Source organism: Rutilus rutilus (genome assembly GCF_951802725.1).
Source record: "Rutilus rutilus genome assembly, chromosome: 23".
NCBI classification, from domain to species: Eukaryota; Metazoa; Chordata; class Actinopteri; order Cypriniformes; family Leuciscidae; genus Rutilus; species Rutilus rutilus.
Window position 1 is genome coordinate 22,245,605 of NC_140233.1, and position 20,539 is coordinate 22,266,143.

The following is a 20,539-nucleotide window of genomic DNA, read 5'->3' on the forward strand; positions in this document are numbered from 1 at the left end:
GGTTCAAGTGCGAAAAATAAATAAATAAATAAATAAATAAATAAATCGGGTCAAAATGACCCGTGGGAAGGATGAGGGTTAATTAGGCAATATAAATAAATACAATAAAAAAAAAAAATATATATATATATATATAAATACAATTATTTTAAATGTATATTTAATTTTTTATAATTGTATACATTCTTAAAATGTTAAATAATTGTTGTATTTTATTTTAGTACAAATATATTATTTTGGTGTAACAAAATTAATAGCCTATTTTTTTACATGCACATAAAACTGAAATTTAGTTAGTTAGTATTCGAGTGAGTTTTGTAATCTGGCAACCCTGAGTGATTGAATCACAACATTATCATAACCATAATAAGTACATAAGTAAGGCGTTTTAACTTTTGTGAAAATTTAGGCCAGTCTTTGTACATTTTAGTGAGTATATTGACCAGGCTTTTTAATTTATTTTCCTCTACTGCTGCTTATGTGCAGCTGTAGTATCCAAGAGACAGTTACATTGTGTTTCCCCAGCGGATTTTCAGGGTACCAGGACAACTGAACACACAATGGACATTAAAACCATATAAAGCATCCTAATAGCTAAAATAAATATATAAACAAACAAACAAACAAACAAACCAATAAACAAATAAATAAACAAATAAATAAATAAAATATGTTACTGAGTCAAGAAATAATACCTTGTCTAAAGTTAAAATAAAAAATAATACAAAACTTTTTTGGGCAAAACCAAAACAGTCAGTGTGTAAAATTTTGAACCTAGTTGTTTACGTCCTAATGTAAGTGTGAATGTAATCGTAGTAGAATGTAATATTCATCATTTTAGAATTCGTTATTTCGTGCGCGTTCATGAAAATGACAACTTATAATATGTCTATTCATTATGCTACAGCACAGACTTACACTCAAATGCACTTTGGCTACAGTCCTACAGTCACGACGATGTTTTTGATGGACTACAAATCCCACGTGCCCGGCCCGTATCCAGGAAGTAGTTCCCGTTGCTATCCAAACTTGCTTTCGAGTGAGGCTGAAGACACACCGAATAATCACGTTGTTTAGGCTCAATAAGTAAGAAAATAATTAATATGTATGAAGATAGAACGCACATAGTATGACATAGTAAACTTTGAACATTTTACTTAATTCATTCAGTTTGCCGTTTTCTCTAAAACTGTTAACATTTATTTCAGGGCAGGAAAGCAAAGGTTGCAGATGTCGAGTGAAGCATCGCAGAAGAAGAGAGCCGACACTGTGAATGAGTTTATATCAAACCCTAAACCTCCTGCTGACCCCGATCTCTCTGACCTGATGATGGATCAACTGTGTCTCAAACCAGAAAAGTTGGTAAGCTCTCATTGTTGAGGCTCTCATCAACTTTTCCTATGAATTGGGCGATACATGTAAAAACGTTATTATTATTATATCATTATTATAAAGTTATTATACTGTACACTTAGCGCAAACCCACCTGCTGAATATCTATCTATAAATTACAGAAACGTCTGACTGTGTGTGTGTGTGTGTGTGTGTGTGTGTTATTCACATATCTCTCGAACCGTTAGTCCGATGGATTTCAAACTTGACAGGTGTCTTGCTACGGGCACGAGTAAGTGCAGTGCCAAGTTTGACGTTGTTTGGATTAGAAATGCTAAAGATATCGTTAAATATATCATTTTTAGAAGGTTGTTGTTTAAAAATAAACATTCTGACATTATGGGTTCGGTCAAAGAAGCCCCAAGAAGGTTGTGGTTTAAAAATAAACATTCTGATGAGCTACACTGTTTACTTCTGAATATCTATCTATCTATCTATCTATAAATTACAGAAACGTCTGTCTGTCTGTGTGTCTGTCTGTCTGTCTGTGTGTGTGTGTATGTCTGTTAACCGCATATCTCTCGAACCGTTAGTCCGATGGATTTCAAACTCGACAGGTGTCTCGCTACGGGCACGAGTAAGTGCAGTGCCAAATTTGACGTTGTTTGGATGAGAAATGCAAAGGATATCGTTAAATATATCATTTTTAGAAGGTTGTGGTTTAAAAATAAACATCGGTCAAAGAAGCCCCAAGAAGGTTGTGGTTTAAAAATAAACATTCTGACAATCTGTCTAGCTACACTGTTTACTTCTGAATATTATAGTTTGGTTCCAAAACGTGATAAATCCATTTTGATTAATTTGAGTAAAAATGTGTTTTCTTTACCAAGAAACCAACAATTACTAAAAACACACACAAAAACTGATTTTGCACGGGCACTTTGCACTGCTCCCTGAATCGACACGCTTATAAAACACACACAAAAACTGATTTTGCACGGGCACTTTGCACTGCTCCCTGAATCGAGGCGCTTATTCATTTGTGGTTGTAAACTGAATCTGTAAGTCAGCTATGCAGTTTACTTCTGAATATTATATTTCATTCTGGTGCGCTTAACGCTATCGCTACTGTGTAATAGTAGCCTATGCTATTCACCAACTAAACATATCCTATTCAATGCGTTCACAGTCTCTTTCACGGGCATCATTGTAGTTGCCTTTTCACAAACTGTTTGCTCAAGCATAACTTTTTCTCGGAGTTCACTGTGTGCTTTCTACCATGCACAAATAAAATTGTCACTGAACTTTTGCTGTCTAATTGTAACAATGAGCACTCAAACACACCAAACCAACAATTACTAAAAACACACACAAAAACTGATTTTTCACGGGTATTTTGCACTAGTCTATCTATAAATTACAGAAACGTCTGACTGTCTGTGTGTGTGTGTGTGTGTGTGTGTGTGTGTTATTCACATATCTCTCGAACCGTTAGTCCGATGGGTTTCAAACTTGACAGGTGTCTTGCTACGGGCACGAGTAAGTGCAGTGCCAAGTTTGACGTTGTTTGGATTAGAAATGCTAAAGATATCGTTAAATATATCATTTTTAGAAGGTTGTTGTTTAAAAATAAACATTCTGACATTATGGGTTGTATCGGCCAAAGAAGCCCCAAGAAGGTTGTGGTTTAAAAATAAACATTCTGATAAGCTACACTGTTTACTTCTGAATATTATATTTTATTCACGATTTTATTCACGGCCATCATTTGTAGTAACCTATTCACAAACTGTTTGCTCAAGCGTAGCATTTTTTGGAGTTCACTGTGTAGCCTGCTCCCTGAAATCTGTAAGTCACCTACGCCGGTTACTTCTGTATATTATATCTATCTATAAATTAGGTATTTCTGTCTGTCTGTCTGTGTGTGTGTGTGTGTGTGTGTGTGTGTTATTCGCATATCTCTCGAACCGTTAGTCCGATGGATTTCAAACTTGACAGGTGTCTCGCTACGGGCACGAGTAAGTGCAGTGCCAAGTTTGACATTGTTTGGATTAGAAATGCAAAAAATATCGGTAAATATATATCGATAAAAGAAGCACACACTGGCTTTTGCCACTCTAGCCGCTGGCCACTCCCCCTCTCACACTGCACACTGAGTGAGCACAACCCAGGACCGGAAAAGCAAAAAAAAAGAAAGCAGCGGAGCTTAAGTAGCGTTTTCTCAGAGTTCACTGTGTAGCCTGCTCCCTGAATCGTGTAGTTCAAATTTCCACATTTATTGTATGTCATTATGTCAGTATCAGTATTTGCCTTCTACCATGCACAAATAAAAATGTCACTGAACTTTTGCTGTGTAATTGTAACAATGAGCACTCAAATGCACTGCTCCCTGAATCGACGTGCTTATTCATTTGTGGATGTTAACTGAATCTGTAAGTCAGCTATGCTGTTTACTTCTGAATATTATATTTCATTCTGGTGCGCTTAACGTTATCGCTACTGTGTAATAGTAGCCTATGCTATTCACCAACTAAACATATCCTATTCAATGCGTTCACAGTCTCTTTCACGGGCACCAAACCAACAATTACTAAAAACACACACAAAAACGGATTTTGCACGGGCATTTTGCACTAGTATGTTAAATGTCTTTGATCCCATCTCAGAAAATCCTGACTGGATCAGAAAATGTACAAGAAGTGAAGTCACTAGAGATGTGTGTTGACACCAGACAGGACACTTTAGACAACTTTGGTGAGATTTTTATTTGTTAACATATACATTTTATTTATTCATTTAGAAAATGTAGCCTATTTATATATTTTAGATAATATATCTATTTTTACATTATGCTGGTATTAAGAATTTGGGGGAGCCACATGTTAGTTGTCATAAAAATCATGTCACATTGTAAAAAAAATAGTAATGGTCCAAATGTGATTGGGGTGTAGTTTGGATTGAAATGGCTGAATGGGTAATGAAGACATTACCTTTTATGAAATCTGATGAACGTTTGTGTTTTTGTCCACTTGTCTCACAGGAATATACTTGCCTAAACTTACACAGCTGAAAATGAACAACAGTTGGATCTCATCTGTGCGGTAAGACCTCCATTTCCCTACATAAGTTACTTTGTTTCATCCAGAAAGGAATAATTCACCCAAAAATTAATCAGTCATTAGTCATCAGTTAATTTCCCTCGCTCTAAACCCTGAATGACTTTCTTCTGTGGAACACAACAGAAGATATTTTGCAGAATATTAATACTGCTCATTGCTATTAAAGGGTTAGTTCACCCAAAAATGAAAATGTTGTCATCACTTACTCACCCTCAAGTTGTTCCAAATCTGTATGAGTTTCTTTCTTCTACTGCGCAAAAAAGAAGATATTTTGAAGAATGTTGGTAACCAGAACATTCTTCAAAATATCTTCATTTCTATCTTCTATCTATCTTCTTTTCAACAGAAGAAAGAAACTCATACAGGTTTGGAACAACACAAGGGTAAGTAATTTTCATTTTGGGGTGAATTATCCCTTGTACATGTACTTTTCACATGGGAAGACAATGAAAATTTGGGGACTTGGATGTCCTTTACATGTCCTCACCCTCAAAAAACATCTACAACCATAATAATTCGTTACATTTATATAGCGCTTTTTCTGAGACCTCAAAGCGCTTTACATATGGAAGGGGGGAATCTCCTCAACCACCACCAATGTGCAGCATCCACTTGGATGATGCGACGGCAGCCATATTGCGCCAGAACGCCCACCACACACCAGCTTACTGGTGGAGAGGAGACAGAGTGATGAAGCCAATCAGTATATGGGGATGATTAGGAGGCCATGATGGACAGAGGCCAAGGGGCAAATTTGGCCAGGATGCCGGGGTTACACCCCTACTCTTTTTCGAAGGACATCCTGGGATTTTTAATGACCACAGAGAGTCAGGACCTCGGTTTTACGTCTCATCCGAAGGACGGATAAGAATAAACAAATATTTGCACAACAGACTACATTGAATTTAATATAAGATAAACACGCAATTAATTCTTGAAATATAACACTATAGAGAGACGGAGTGAATCAGGGAATGCAATGATGGCTTATTATTCTGAGTATTTCCTCAGGGATCTCGGGACCAGCCTGTCCCACCTGCAGGTCTTATGGCTGTCTCGATGCGGTCTGACCGACCTGGAGGGAGTTCCTGCTCTCGCCAGCTTAAAGGTATCAAACAACACTTAGAAGCAAAAGGTTACTGAATTGATTAAACTCTTTTTTTGGAAGGCACAGTAAAAGGTATTTGTTTTTCTAATGGGAACGTATTTTAATAGGAGAAAGTTTTTTTATGACAAGTATTAAATAATATAAAATATTTATTTTTTAAAACCTTTGAATAAAAGTAAAGGAGTCACCTAATACAGTAAACCACTCTTGCACTGTATTATGTTTTCCTCAGGAGCTGTATGTGGCGTATAACAGTATCTCAGACCTGACTCCAGTCAGTATGCTGGAACATCTGGAGCTGTTGGACCTGGAGGGGAATGATGTCGATGATCTGGCTCAGTTGATGTATTTAGGCTGTTGTGGGAAGCTCAGAACGCTTTCACTGGAAGGAAACCCTGTGTGCACCTGTCCCATTCCAGGCATGTCAGAGGTACATGAGTTTATGCAGCAGATTATGGGCGGCATGTCTAATAGAGAATGAGAGAGATGAGGCTCAGCTTCTCTCTGTGGTGGACCAGACTAATGGTCCCGACAGATAATGATGTCTCCATATAGTCCATTAAATCATGTAATGCTGCCCCTCCCCATCCATATAGAAATGACACAATAATATGTTTGATATTAGAGACCCGAAATGGACAAGGGAAATGATTGATGTAAATATTGGTTCTGGGGCATTGCTACTTTTTGGCCAAGCAGAACAAAATAAGTCAGTAAAAACATTTGGTAACACTTTACAATAAGGTTCCCATTTGTTAAACAATAGTTGCCATAAACTAATAATGAAAAATGCTTTTACAGTATTTATTAATCGTAGTTAAAGTTAATTTCAACATTTACTTGTAGATTAAAATCAAATGTTGTATCTGTTAAGTTAACATTATTTAATGGACCTGAGCTAGCATGTACAACAATGAACAATTGCATTTGTATTAATTAACATTAAAAAATATTAATAAATATTGTCACAAATGCATTGCTCATTGTTAGTTAATACATTAAATAAAGTGAACTAACCGAGTAGAACCTAACTGTAAAGTGTTACCAGTTATTTGCTATTAGTACTGACCTGTTCATTCATTTAATTAAATATTATATTGGTATTTATTATCTCTTTCTTATTTATAAAATGTATATATTTTTGCAAGCATTTCATAAAAAATATAGTTAAAAGAAATATATATATATATTTGTTATATTTACATACTATTATAAATATTTTGAATTAGCTTTTCATTTTATATTTTCACCTTTCACTATTTTAGTTTTAGTCATTTTAGTACTTCAGTTTAAACATATTTTATTTCATTTAGCTGCCAAGGTAAAAAAAAAAATCTAATATTCATATTTTATTTTTATCTTTATTTTATATATATGATTCATTTTACACATATCAACACTTTTAGTTAGACTGAGTTCCCCTTATTTCTTTCAGTTTTTGGTTATGGTTGCAATTTTCTTACTGTTCTCAGTTTCAGGAATTACAAAACTGGGGCAAGTGTTCAGTGAGTGAACAAACTGCTTTGAATATTCATGAAGTGGTAAATGCAGTTCATTGAACGGTGCCCTCATTTGCTTTCTCTCTGTCTTTCACTCACTTCCTTTACTGCGGATGAAAACAGCCCTTTGCATTTCCTTTCACAGAAACAAGTGACTGATAACGATATAGATGTGCCCTACTGTTCAAAAGTTTGGGGTCTTTTGGGTAAAGACTATGTCCTTGCTGAATTACTATTAAAAAATATATACATATTTTTTAAATAAATGCTGTTCTTTTGAACGCTCGATCAATAAATCATGAAAAAAACTAGTCAACCGATATTGTTTTTTGATGGCCGATGCCGATATCTTAGAGAGCAGGGTGGCCGATATATATATAGATATAACCAACAGGGCACTCAGTAATCTGGCAAGTTTCTGCGCAATGGGAATCATATTTTTTTAATTAAAGACAAGGTAACACTAATTTGAGTAATTTCACACAGTGAAAATGACATGAATATGACATAGTGGGCAACTGAATATAGCGTGGCATAGTTTGAAATCAAGAGTTTAAAGTTTGTTGATTGTGCGACTCCAGTGAAGCTGAACTTTCCTGTCCGCATTCAATTCACACGGACCGACCGTCACGCACAGTAACACGTTCATGCAGGCTACAAATGCACACTTCAAAATATCTGACAGCGGGATTTGACAAAGTCTGCAAGGTTTGTGAAATTAAATGTTTATTAGATATTCAAAGATTTGTTTAAATTGTATAAATGCGTATTTGCTAATTGCTGACGGTAAATGTTAAAGTATAATAGTGTTTGCCTTTCTGTTACTATTACTAATAATATAAAAGCAAACGTTATAATACTTTTTCATATACAGTTTACTTTCTTTGTTTAACAGTTCGATCCAGTAACATATTAATCAAAACTGTTTAACAGAGAACACAACTAATGAAGACGGAGAATGAAAGTGCTGTTTGCTCAGGTGCTGCTGTTCTCAGAGCCAGCATTCTCAGCGCTGTCAAAATAAAAGACCCGCTTCCAATTCATTCCAGATGCCAATATTTACAAAATTACAAATATCGGTGGTTGACCAATGACCACTAAAAAGTATTATGTTTTCCACAAAAATATTGGAGAGGATCTATTTTTCAACTTTCTTTATTCTTAAAGGGGACATATCATGCTAAATGCACTTTTTTAGCCCTTAAATGCATTTTGTTGTATATTTGGAGTGTTTAGAAGTACAGAAAAGATGAAATTATTCTCTTCAGGTGCTTCGTTGATATCTTTATATTCTGTTTTGGTCATATTTTTCAACCGGTTCAGATTTTTCTGTTATCTATGACGTTTTGCGAACTAATACGTCACAGTATTTGCAGCGGAACTGCCAAATAAGGACATTGACTTCCGGCCCAACACTTCGAGCAATCCGCCATTATGATTTATCGCTGCAATTTTGTAGTCCAAGCTGGATGCAGAAGTTACGAGAGGGTAAGTTAAAATGTTCGGTTGTTGGATGTAGTAACCCACACGCTTCATTACACCGTCTAATGTAGATGAACTGCCGCGCTTGTGTCGCATGTTTGACTGAAAGAACGAGCAAAGAGAGAGAGAGAGAGAGAGAGAGACCCGGTCGCGCGGGCGCTCTCTCTATCTCTCGGAGCCCTACAGTCTATGGTGTAAACATGACTTCACCGTCTCCAAAAGACGCTGTCTTGCTCGCTCTCCCTCGCACATATTAATCAAAATAAATCGACACGGTGGTAAAAGGTCGGAAGACCAAAGTTTCATGTGTAAATACAGTAACATACCATTGCGATACATCCATATGAAGACGTTGTTCTGCAGGTTCATCGTCTACATTTTTATCTCGCTCCGGCTCCGACTCTGGCTCGAACATGTAAGGCTGGCTGGACAAGTCTTCCGTTGTTGACATTTTGTTAATAACGTGTGAATAAAAAGTTTCTGTGCCGCTAGTAATTCTATCTCTGCTATGAGACTACAAAAATGGCCGAACGGGGTGGAGTTGAACCTCTGCAACCTGGAGAGGGGGCGGGGTATGAAGTGTCTCAATGTTTTTTAAAGAGACCGCACCAAAACGGGTTGCTCTGAGACGCACATCAGAAAAGGGGTAAAAAGGGGGCTTGTGGAGCTATAATAATGAGGAATTCAGACCCAAGCATTGCAGTTCCGCTTTATATAGACTACAAATGTATGATTTATATGTAAAAAGGAACAATTTAAAAGCATGATATGTCTCCTTTAAATGTTGCTATTTTAGCATGAAAAATAAATATAAAGCCACTCCAAAGGGAGTTATTCTCTATATATAACTCCCTAAAACATCTCAATTTAGTTTTCTTCTGAGAACGTATTTGCAAGGCATATGCAAAATAAACGGGTGAGGCCTGGCTGAGTTCATTGAGGGTAAGGGGAGTGACATTTCCCAAACACACTCGAAGCATTTGACCAATCATAACACACTTGTCCAGCCAACCAATCAGAGCACATTGCACTTTTTAGAAGTAGGGGCTTACTAGAGACAGGAGCTAACAGGTGTGCAACTAATTAGAAACCAGTGCAAACCAGTGAGAGGGAAAATTGTGACAAAAAAACTAAACAGAACATGACAACAAAACTATTAAACCAAACAAGATATGATAAAGAAACTAAACATGACATGACTGTGACATAACTCCCCTCCCCAGGAAAGCAAGTCCTTATGCTGCACAAGTCCAGGAGGGAGGGAGGGGTTCTAGAGGTGGACGAGGATCTAGAGATAGACTTGACCATAGGGGCTGGTAGAAGGGAAAACCAAGGTGGAGATGATGGAGAGAGGCGCCAGGGAGGAGGTGATGGAGGGAGTAGATAGAAGATGACCCAGGGCAGAGCCAGGACAAAAGCCTACGGTGGAACTAATGGAGGGAAGAGCCAAGATGGAGCCAGGAGCCCGACCGATTGAGTTGAAGGCGTGATAGGAGGAGACCCAGGCAGAACCAAGGAGACGAAGACCCAAGGTGACACATAAGGTCCGGAGTACCGAGGTGGAGACGTGGGCTTGGCAGTTCCGCCATTGTCCTCAGTAGGTGTGACAGAGGCTCGAGGTGGGGCTGAAGGATCCTCACAAAACAGAGCTGACAGCTGAGGAGCCCAACGTGGATCTGGGCAGCTGGAAGGAACCACTGGAGGAGCCGAGGGGCTGAAGGTAAGGCCAAGGAACTGGATGGAGGAGGAGGGAGAGGGAGGTTGAGCGGGACCATCCACAACAAAGGAGGCTCTGAGCTTGGCAGAACCAATGGCAACAAAGGCGACTTGGAGCCCGACTGACTGAGTTGTAGTCGTGATAGGAAGAGACCCAGGCAGAACCGAGGAGATGAAGACCCAGGGTGACACAGAAGGTCTGGAGTGCCAAGGCGGAGCCGAGGTGGAGACGTGGGCTTGGCGGTTTTGCCATTGTCCTCAGTCGGTTGCACAGAGGCTCGAGGTGGATCGGAAGGATCCTTACACCAAAGTGGAGCTGACAGCTGAGAAGCCCAATCTGAATCCGAGCAGCTGGAAGCAACCACTGGAGGAGCTGAGGGGCTAAAGGGAGACAGCAAAGGTGAGGCCAAGGAACTGGATGGCTTAGGAAGAGGAGGAGGGAGGTTGAGCGGGACCATTACCTGCAACTAAGGAGACTTTGAGCTGGGCAGAGCCCATGCCAACAAAGGAGACCTTGAGCTGGGCAGAACCAATGGTGATGAAGGAGACTTGGAGCTGGTCTGACTTGGCGACTTGGAGCCTGACTGATTGAGTTGAAGTCGTGATAGTAAGAGACCCAGGTAGAACAGAGGAGATGAAGATCCAGGGTGACACAGAAGGTCTGGAGTACCAAGGCTGAGCCGAGGTGGAGACGTGGGCTTGGCAGTTTCACCAATGTCGTCAGTCGGTGTGACAGTGGCTTGAAGTGAAGCTGAAGGATGGAGGGGGTGGAGGGAGGTTGAGCGGGACCATCCGTGACAAAAGACACTTAGAGCTGGGCAGAGCCAATGGCGACAACGGTGACTTAGAGCTGGGCAGAGCCAATAGCGACGAAGGCGACTTGGAGCTGGTCTGATGCAATGACCACGAAGACGACTTGGAACTGGGCTGAACCAGAAGAGACGAAGGTGCTTGGGACTGGACAGGACTGGAGACTAGGCCTGTCGCGATAGTCAATAAATCAATAAATCGCACGATAAAAAAAATTAGCTAGATAATTTTTCCGGCCGCGATAATTCCATTTGCATGCTTGTTTGTTTTCCTCGTCTCTCTCTCTCTCTCTCTATCAAAGAGACTGGATGACCACTCTCGGTTCCTTAGCGTATAGGAGGAGTGAACCCTCTTGTCAGTTGCATGGTCTTTGTGTGGGGAGGCGGCGCTGCGGCGCTTGTCAGTCACATGGTCTTTGTATGGGAAAGCGGGACTGCTTGCGGCGACTGCCGGGAGAGAGAGAAGACGCTAGTTGTGAGTTGGAGAAGAAAAAAGAAAAAGATGGAATTGGTTTCAAAGCCAAGCACGACAGCGAGCCCGATCTCATGAAAATGCGTATCTATACCACGAATGTTATTTCTCGTGCCATTTATACGCCAAAAATAGTTTTTGCGTGCATATGATACGCACTTTATGGCGTGTAATACGCACGCACTCCTCACCCCTAATCCTAACCAAGTATTTTCAGTGCGTAGCATATACACGCAATAAAGTGCGTCTCCGTCTTCCCGACAGTACACAATCACTCGGGCGTTTAGTCGACAAAGTAACAAGAGGACAGTGCAAAACGGTGTGATATGGCCTGTTGAAGCTTTTTTTATTTGTTTACAAAGGTCCTAACTGGCAGTTTTGCCTGTTATGGAATGTATCACTATTTATGTCTGAGCCTAATGTTTAATATTTTTTGAAGTGCAAAAATGCAATCCATTTTATTTATTGTTTTTGGTATTTATTCAAGTGAATTTTTTTGTTAACAGACACTGAGAGTCCATTGCTTTTATTGTTTTTGGTTGTTTTGTTAATTTTTTGTGGATATTTAAAATGTTTTCCATTTTCAATGTTTAATATTCTTTAGAAATAAAAGTTTATAGATCTCTGAAAAGGTGTTCCTGCATTATTATGCCATTATCATTATATTAGATGAAAATGGTCTCAGAACGACAATATTATCGTTTATCGCAATAATTTCTTGGACAATTTATCGTCCAGCAAAATTTGTTATCGTGACAGGCCTAGTGGAGACTGTAGACCATGAAACATTATATCAACCAACTCATCAAATAATACCTCAGAGGGGACTCCGCTCATTAAACGGCCCTCGGCGACGAGAGTGTGGACAGAGCTCCAATCCATCCCGTTGAACTCCACTAATATTCCCTCGATGACCTTATCAGGCTTTGCAATGGGCTCGGGCTCCGGAACAAAATTGGCCTCTGGGAAATGCTGTGGCTCTTGTGTCATGGCTCAGAGTCTGCAGTGGGCTCTGGTTTGTGATCTGCAGGCATGGCTGAAGGCTAGCTGGGATCTGGGTCTGGTGTGGACTGTGGAGTCGGGTCTGGCGATGTCCTCATCAATGGGGCAGACGGTGAACAGTGAGGCACACTGAGCCAGCACCCACTCCACATAGGCAGCGAAGCTCCTTTCCATGGGCAAGTGTGCCTTGAACCAGGTGCATGTAGCAAATCCAATAAAGAGAGGCAGAATGATGATGAAAAAAAAAATGTATTAACAAAGAAAGTGAGAACACACTACCATAAACTCAACTCAACTCAATGTTTATTTATATAGCACTTTAATTTTAAAAAACCTTATTTAAACTTTATTCAGTTTATTAAAAAAACTGAGGGTTTACCAAAGTGCTGTACAAGCATAATCTAAAAATAAAATAACACAAGAAAATAAAACAAAAAGCAAACACATTAAACACAATAAGATCATAGAAACTTAAAAAATGACAGCTTTCTTACTAAATTAAACGCCAAATTATAAAAATGAGTTTTAAGACTGGATTTAAAAGCTGAAAGTTATTGGGCCTCCCTAACATTTAGGGGCAAGTTATTCCAGACCTTTGGGCCGCAACTGCAAAAGCACGGTCACCCCTACTTTTCAGCTGTGCTCATGCAGCTGTATTAAATCAGAGAGATATTTTGGTGCTAAACCATTTAATGATTTAAAAACTAAACCTAGAATCTTAAAATCGATTCTAAAACGCACAGGAAGCCAGTGAAGAGAGGCCAGTATGGGTGTAATATGTTCTCACTTGCTCGTCCCTGTCAACAAGCGAGCAGCAGCATTCTGTACCATCTGTAAGCGTGATAGGGCAGTCTGACTAATACCCATATAGAGGCGATTACAGTAGTCAAGGCATGTTGAAATAAAAACATGTATAACCCTTTCAAAATCATTAAAATTGTCTTTTAATGATTTTGAAAGGGTTATACATGTTTTTATTATCAAAAGACTTGACTTTCGAAAATTGGCTAAAAATTGATAATTGCCTAAAAAAATTATTGCCTAAATTAATCTGTTTATCCAGTTTAGACTCAGTCTTATCATAACACCCAGTTTTTTTTTTACAGTAGGCTTCACATGTTTTTATAGCACCCAAATCAGGAAACTCACAGGTACCCCCAGGTTCAAATATTATGACTTTTGTTTTTCCTTCATTACATTTAAAAAAATTTAAGGCCATCCAGGCTTTAATATCCTTTAGACAACGCAACAATGATACTATTGAGTTAGCATCTTTCCATTTCAGAGGCAGATAGAGCTGTGTATCATCTGTGTAGCAGTGAAATGAGATGCCATACTTCTTAAAAATAGACCCTAGAGGAAGTATATATAAGGAAAATAGGATTGGCCCAAGAATGGAGCCTTGGGGAACTCCACATGAAAAAGATGCAGAGGAGGACACAAAATCCCCAAGGTGAACAGAAAAGCTTCTTTCAGACAAGTAAGACCTATCAAATTCCGTCATGTAAATAGCGAATCTGACATACTGCAAACGCAACTCACATTTAAAGGGAATGGGAAATGAGACTCTGATTGGTTAAACGCACATTGGTTAAACGTGGATTCGGACACACCCTAAGTGAACTTGCACCCTGCGCTTTAGACCATGCGCTTAGATCTTTTAAAAAAAGGCCCCATGTTTACTTAAAAAAGGACTGCAGTTGTATAAATACAACTTTCTCAGATATATTTTGGAAAGAAACGGAAGTTTAGAGATAGGTCTGAAATTATCTAACACCGAAGTATCCAAATTTGATAAACTTCAAAGACTAACACAGAACTGAGGCAACTGAGGGCTTAAATACACAGAGGATGGCGATCAAAGAAATATGGAACAGATGTGCAACTAATCCGAAACCGTGGTAGCAAACTACGAACTAGAACTCAGTCAAAGCAGTGACGGAAAACCATGACAAAACAAGACATGATAAAGAAACTGAACATGAAATGACTGTGAGAGGTGCTGCAACAATGTAACGTGAAAAATATATACAAAATCAGTGCAAAATCAGTTAATAGTTAAGAGCATAATAGCCAGTTTTAGCATTGAGATCAGGCTATGTTAAACTTCTTGACTACTATCCAGTTAACGACCGATAAAACAATGTTAAGCACTACAAAGGAGAACACATAAACAGCTAACTTGGTTGTTTCAATGATGAAAAGTAAGGATGGCTTACACTGGAAAGATGGGGATTTGCCGTCATGATTGGTAAGAGGAGAGTTAACCTCGTTTAAGCCTGCATAGCCTACATGAGCTATCCTGTTGAATAGGCAGGGCAACTATTTAACATAGCATATATCTAGCACTATCACATAGTTACAGGCTAACTTCAGTGCGCATGACACAGTAATAACTTAGCATTGAGACCAGGCTATGTTTGAGCAAACAGTTTGAAAATAGGCTACTGCAAATGATGGCCGTGAAAGAGACTGTGAACGCATTGAATAGGATATGTTTAGTTGGTTAATAGCATAGGCTACTATTACACAGTAGCGATAACGTTAAGCACACCAGAATAAAATATAATATTCAGAAGTAAACAGTGTAACTGACTTACAGATTCAGTTAACATCCACAAATGAATAAGCACGACGATTGAGGGAGCAGGCTACACAGTGAACTCCGAGAAAACGCTACTTAAACTCCGCTGCTTTCTTCGACCCTCTCTGTGTCTGGTCCTGGGCTGTGCTCACTCAGTGTGCAGTGTGAGAGGGGGAGTGGCCAGCGCCTAGAGCAGCAAAAGCCAATGTGTGCTTCTTTTACCGATATATTTACCGATATCTTTTGCATTTCTAATCCAAACAACGTCAAACTTGGCACTGCACTTACTCGTGCCCGTAGCAAGACACCTGTCAAGTTTGAAATCCATCGGACTAATGGTTCGAGAGATATGCGAATAACAGACACACAGAGAGACAGACTGTAATTTATAGATAGATAGATAAGAAATAAGTTGCCACCATAATGTGGCTGTTAGCATGTTGCTATGCAGTTCCTAGGGTTTTCTTGTGTGGGTTGCTACAGTGTTTCAGCTAGAACAACACAAAATACACTTGTATTCCAGATAGATTCATCACATTTGGTTTGTGTGTTTGATTAACAGGTATTAGACTACAACTACAGGTCTGCGGTCCGTGAGATGATCCCTCAGCTGAGCTTCCTCGATGACGTACCTGCTGAAGAGGACAAACCTCAATGCTGTAGAACTTCACAGCAGGATTGGACTCTTCTCAAAGAATCGATCAAAGACGGTTCAATTAATGATGGCATGGAGAACACAAATACAGATAGAGGTAAAGACAAGCAGTTGCTGCCAAGACTGTCTGAAGACTGTTTCAACAGCACTTGATATGCTTAAGAATGTTTCACTCCATTAGAAGAGAGATGTGTCAGTGTGTGCGGCGTCAGACCTGCTTCAGCCCAGCTTCTCGATCTGAGAATCTCCCCCAGGCCAGGCAGTGCCAGACCTCTTCCTTCCTGCAGCGGGTCAAGACCAGGGTCGCCTGGCTTTGACATCGCCATCTTGAACCATGAGGCCAGTGATCTAACTAAAGGTAAAACTCCTGCATTATTTTGACACACAGAGCTGTACGATTCATTGAAATAAAATAGTGTGGTTATCAATCACAAAGTCTATGCATTTATTTATACGTTGTGTGTTTCAGCAATGTGTTCGCTTACACACAAGCAGTTCATGATCCAATGTTTTCAGTGTCTCAGAGCGGCTCGGTGTGCAGTAAATGCTTCTCCACACAGAATCATCTCTGCATGTACTCTGAATTTGTCACTTATGACATGCATTTGGAAACTTGCGGCAACAATTTTTCCAATAACAATAATAATATTTTTTATTATTATTATTATTATTATTATTATTATTATGTTATGGTCAAACTGAAATAGAATCATTGTGCCAACAATTTTCCCAGACTTGCAGTGAGAAGCGCTTTTTGTCCATCTTTAAGTTGTCAAGAAGCTTTAAGGGCTCCCTGCAGTCTTCCTCCAAAATAAAAACTTGATGGTTTAACATTGAAAATGAAGAAATTAAGAGTCACAAACATATTAGTATTGTGATATAAAAATAATAAATAAATAAACAAATTAAATTTAATAAAATATTAAAACGGTAATATTTCTTATTTTGTTTAATAGAAATAATAATAATTGTAGCAAATTAGGGAAATTTGGGAAAAAGGGAAATAGGAATGATTAATTTTAACGCGTTATAATTAAATATAAATATTTGGATTAGTTAATAGTATTAACTTGATGTTGCACAGTCGTTCCCAAACTCGGGTATGTGAGCTGACAGAGGGGGTGTGCGAACAAAATGTGCCGTTCATTTAATTCTACCCCACCTTAAAATAACATTAAAACCAAACATGTATTTCTAACTGGCAAAATGCAGTAAATATATGACATCCAATCAAATTACCTCAACTTTTGCGGTCAAAACTGACTGCATCCACACAACAAGTTGCGTGCATATGATAGGTTGCGTGCAGACTGCAGACTGTCTTAGCAAATCATGCTACATTACTGCCATTCTCGATAATGTATCTTAGTAAAAGTGGGCATTTAGCACTTACTAACATAAAAAAGAACGGGTGACATACTTTGCAGAGCGATGCGAAAACTCCAGGCAGGAAACGTGTCAACAAACGTGTTGGTTTGTAGCATTGAGCAGCGGTTTGCAGAAGCAGCAATGGCATCGAGCGATTTTTGCAGGTTTGCAAAAAAAACATGAAAGTGAGTGGTATTTGCACCCACTCGAGCAATTTGTTTGCTAAACTAAAGAAGCCATTGAGCATCGTCGAGAGGTTAAAAGGAATTGGACTGACGGTCGAGAGATGGGTAAATCAGATCGAGTGTGCTTGCCGTCGCTTTTTTATCGGCACCGTGTTAAACCCGCCAATAGCGCGCCAGGTGGATAAGCCAGTTTGTGATTGGTCCCCGCAGATTTGTAACGGAAGACGGATAGAAAAATGTACAGGTTTCCAGCCTGAGCTGCAGGGCGAAATCAAATCACCTGCAGATCGGGCTGGGTTTACCCAGTCTATCCAGCCGCTACATAATACATGAATAATATTACAATAGTAATATTTATAATATGTGTGTAATATCACATATTTACTGGTTTCTGGTGCATGTTAGAAAGTGATGCGTGAAAGGTGACGTTTCCACAGGTGCTGCCAGTGTTCTCTGTGGGAATCCACTACAGGTTGTTCGAGTACGAAGACAGAAAACAAAGGTGAATTTGTTCATACTGATCCATATACTGTACATGAAGCATTAACGGAAATATAATTAGGTATTAAAGACCCCATGAAAACTTTTTTTTCCTCATCTGCTCAGCTCAGCTCACCACGGCTCAGCAGTTACGTTCCTGAACACACATATGACTATGAAGAGTCGAGCAGTGAGGACCGTAGTGATGTTTTTGCTGAGCTCAGAAGCTGGAGGATTGAGCACAAGAAGTACTGAAACTCCTCTAACACACACACACACACACATACACTTTTCTTCCTGTTACAATGTGGTACAATGGACACTCCGTTGACTTCCGACAGACATCTGTTGGCTATTGAGGACCGGCAGCCGCAGGTAATGAGAATCCACCACAGTGATGATGACTATGATGATGAAGGTAGCCGTCATAGTTTCAGCAGTGATGACATCACTAAAGACAGAACTGTCTGCAGAGACACAAGCTCTCCTGATTCGTCCTTCCAGTCTCCCTCAACAGGTAAGTAACGTTATTCGTCTCAATAATAAATAATATATATATATATATAAATCCAATGTGTTTCTTCACGTTTATTTTATTTTATTTTTTCTTACAGAATCTCCCGAGATGTTGAGACTAACCTCTTCATCAAGCTGTTCCATGTCTCCCTCACCTCCACCAGCAGCTCCCCCTGCTGGCTGGAGGATAACACAGATCCGCACCAGGAGACTCAGACCTCATTATGCTGACATCAGTAAACCCAGACCATCAGAGGAGACTCCTGGGCCTGATATCAGAAACCTGTGTCCCCAGAGTATTATGACTGTATCATCTCAAATATTCCACAAACCTCATAGACCCTCTGCTAGTCCTGCGGTCTCCCCTCTTAGAGCGCAACGGTATATTCCCGTCATTTCTTTTAAACTTCATATTTGTGTGAACTATTACTTTAACAAAGGCATTTCTGACTACAATATATTCTCCCAATTTAGGTCAGAGGATACTAGGAATCATCAATTCTCTGACATCCAGCACAAACCAATAACACTCTCTAACACATTTAAAAAACTGACACCCAGACGTCCACAAACAGCCAACGCTGCACTGCAGAGGCTTCCAGAACGAAACCTCCTGCCTGCTCGAAGAAACACACACTCGGAATGATGGATTGTGGGTCAGTGTGAGACAACGGTGTGAAAAATGGGTTCGCAAAAAAAAAAATGATGATGGCAATACTTGCACTGATGTTAGGTGTAGTGCGGATTATTGACAGTGCTCGAGAGGTGAAACAGTCCCAGAGGGGAAAAAAATGACCAAAACTATATACAAAAGTAACAAACAAGTGAAAGATGGCAAACAAAACTGCACAAAAAGAACAAAGAAAATATATGAATCTATATACACACAAACTTCGTCAAGGGTAAGAATTGCAGATAGAAATAACACAACATGAAAGACCGGCAACACGCTGTTTGACACTGTCAAACACTGAACACATGCAAGTATTAATGTAATAAACTAAACGAAAATCAAAAGACAACAGATGTGTGTGTTGTTATGGGATGGGGGGGGGGGGGTAGTTCTGTCAGGGATGGAAATGGAGTGGATATGTATGCATGTGTGAAAACCAGCGTGCTAATGGCGCGCGTGTGCACCAGCAGGGAACGGAGGAACGAGGTAAGATGAGGTGTGTATATGTGTGTGTGTGTGTGTAAGTGCAGGGACAGGTCACTCTGTCACAGCACCTACCCCCCCCTCTCCAGGCCGCAAACTGACCGGATTCCGAGACATGTAGTCAGCAATTTTGTTTTGGAGTCCAGGTCGATGTCTGACCTCAAACTGGTAAGGTTGCAGGGAGATACCATCTGGTCACATGAGAATTATGATCTTTCATCCTGTGAATCCACGTCAGGGCTCTGTGATCTGTCTCTAGGGTAAACTCTCTCCCTAGCAGGTAGTATCGGAGGCTCTCCAAGGTCCACTTGATTGCCAGACCTTCCTTCTCCACTGTGGAGTACCGGGTTTCTCTTGGCAGCAACTTCCTGCTCAGGAATGCAATGGGCCTCTCTTCACCCGAATCTACCTGGGCCAGGACGGCACCTATTCCCACAGCAGAGGCATCTACCTGAACAACAAACTCCTTTGTGAAATCTGGACTTTTGAGTACTGGGCCAGAACACATCTGCTCCTTCAGTGTGTTGAAGGCTGCTTCACACTCCTCAGTCCAGATAATCGGGTTCTTGACGTTCTTGCAGAGCAGGTTGGTCAACAGGACTACGTGGAAGAGAAGTTGGGGATGAAGCGTCGATACCACCCCACCAGTCCCAAGAAGGATCGGACCTCCTTCTTTGTCTTTGGTCTTGGGCTGCGTTGAACAGCTTCTACCTTGTCCACTTGAGGTTTTAGCTCTCCATTTCCCAGGTGGTAACCAAGGTAGTTTAGCCACGTTTAAAGACAGGCCAGCCTCTTGGATCTTGCTCAGGGCCTTTTGAGGTGTGGAAGATGGTCCTCCCATGTCACACTGTATATGACAACATCATCCAGGTATGCCGCTAACCATTCCTCACAGCCTTGGAGGACTTGGTCCATCAGTCATTGGAACGTTGCAGGTGCCCCATGCAGCCCAAACGGTAGGACTGTAAACTGATATAGCCCCAGCGGGGTCCGGAATGCAGTGTAAGGTCTGGACGCCTCCTTCAGGGGTACTGGCCAAAACCCTTTACATAAGTC

The 20,539-nt window shown here is 40.0% G+C and overlaps 1 protein-coding gene across 2 annotated transcripts; it reads left to right on the plus strand.

The window, feature by feature from the left end:
• The first annotated feature begins 1,007 nt into the window (after positions 1-1,007).
• Positions 1,008-19,334, plus strand: lrrc56 (leucine rich repeat containing 56). 2 transcript variants are annotated; one of them, XM_084397702.1, is made up of 13 exons: positions 1,021-1,086; positions 1,209-1,362; positions 3,999-4,086; positions 4,373-4,433; positions 5,463-5,559; positions 5,792-5,989; positions 15,686-15,875; positions 15,960-16,136; positions 17,769-17,833; positions 17,938-18,059; positions 18,153-18,328; positions 18,426-18,708; positions 18,802-19,334. In XM_084397702.1, exons 2-13 carry the CDS (start codon positions 1,231-1,233, stop codon positions 18,971-18,973), a joined length of 1,761 nt encoding a protein of 586 aa, XP_084253828.1. In that variant the 5' UTR covers positions 1,021-1,086; positions 1,209-1,230; the 3' UTR covers positions 18,974-19,334. The 2 variants fall into 2 exon arrangements, with proteins under 2 accessions (XP_084253827.1, XP_084253828.1); XM_084397701.1 differs by having other exon boundaries at positions 1,008-1,086; positions 18,426-19,068.
• The last annotated feature ends 1,205 nt before the right edge of the window (positions 19,335-20,539 follow it).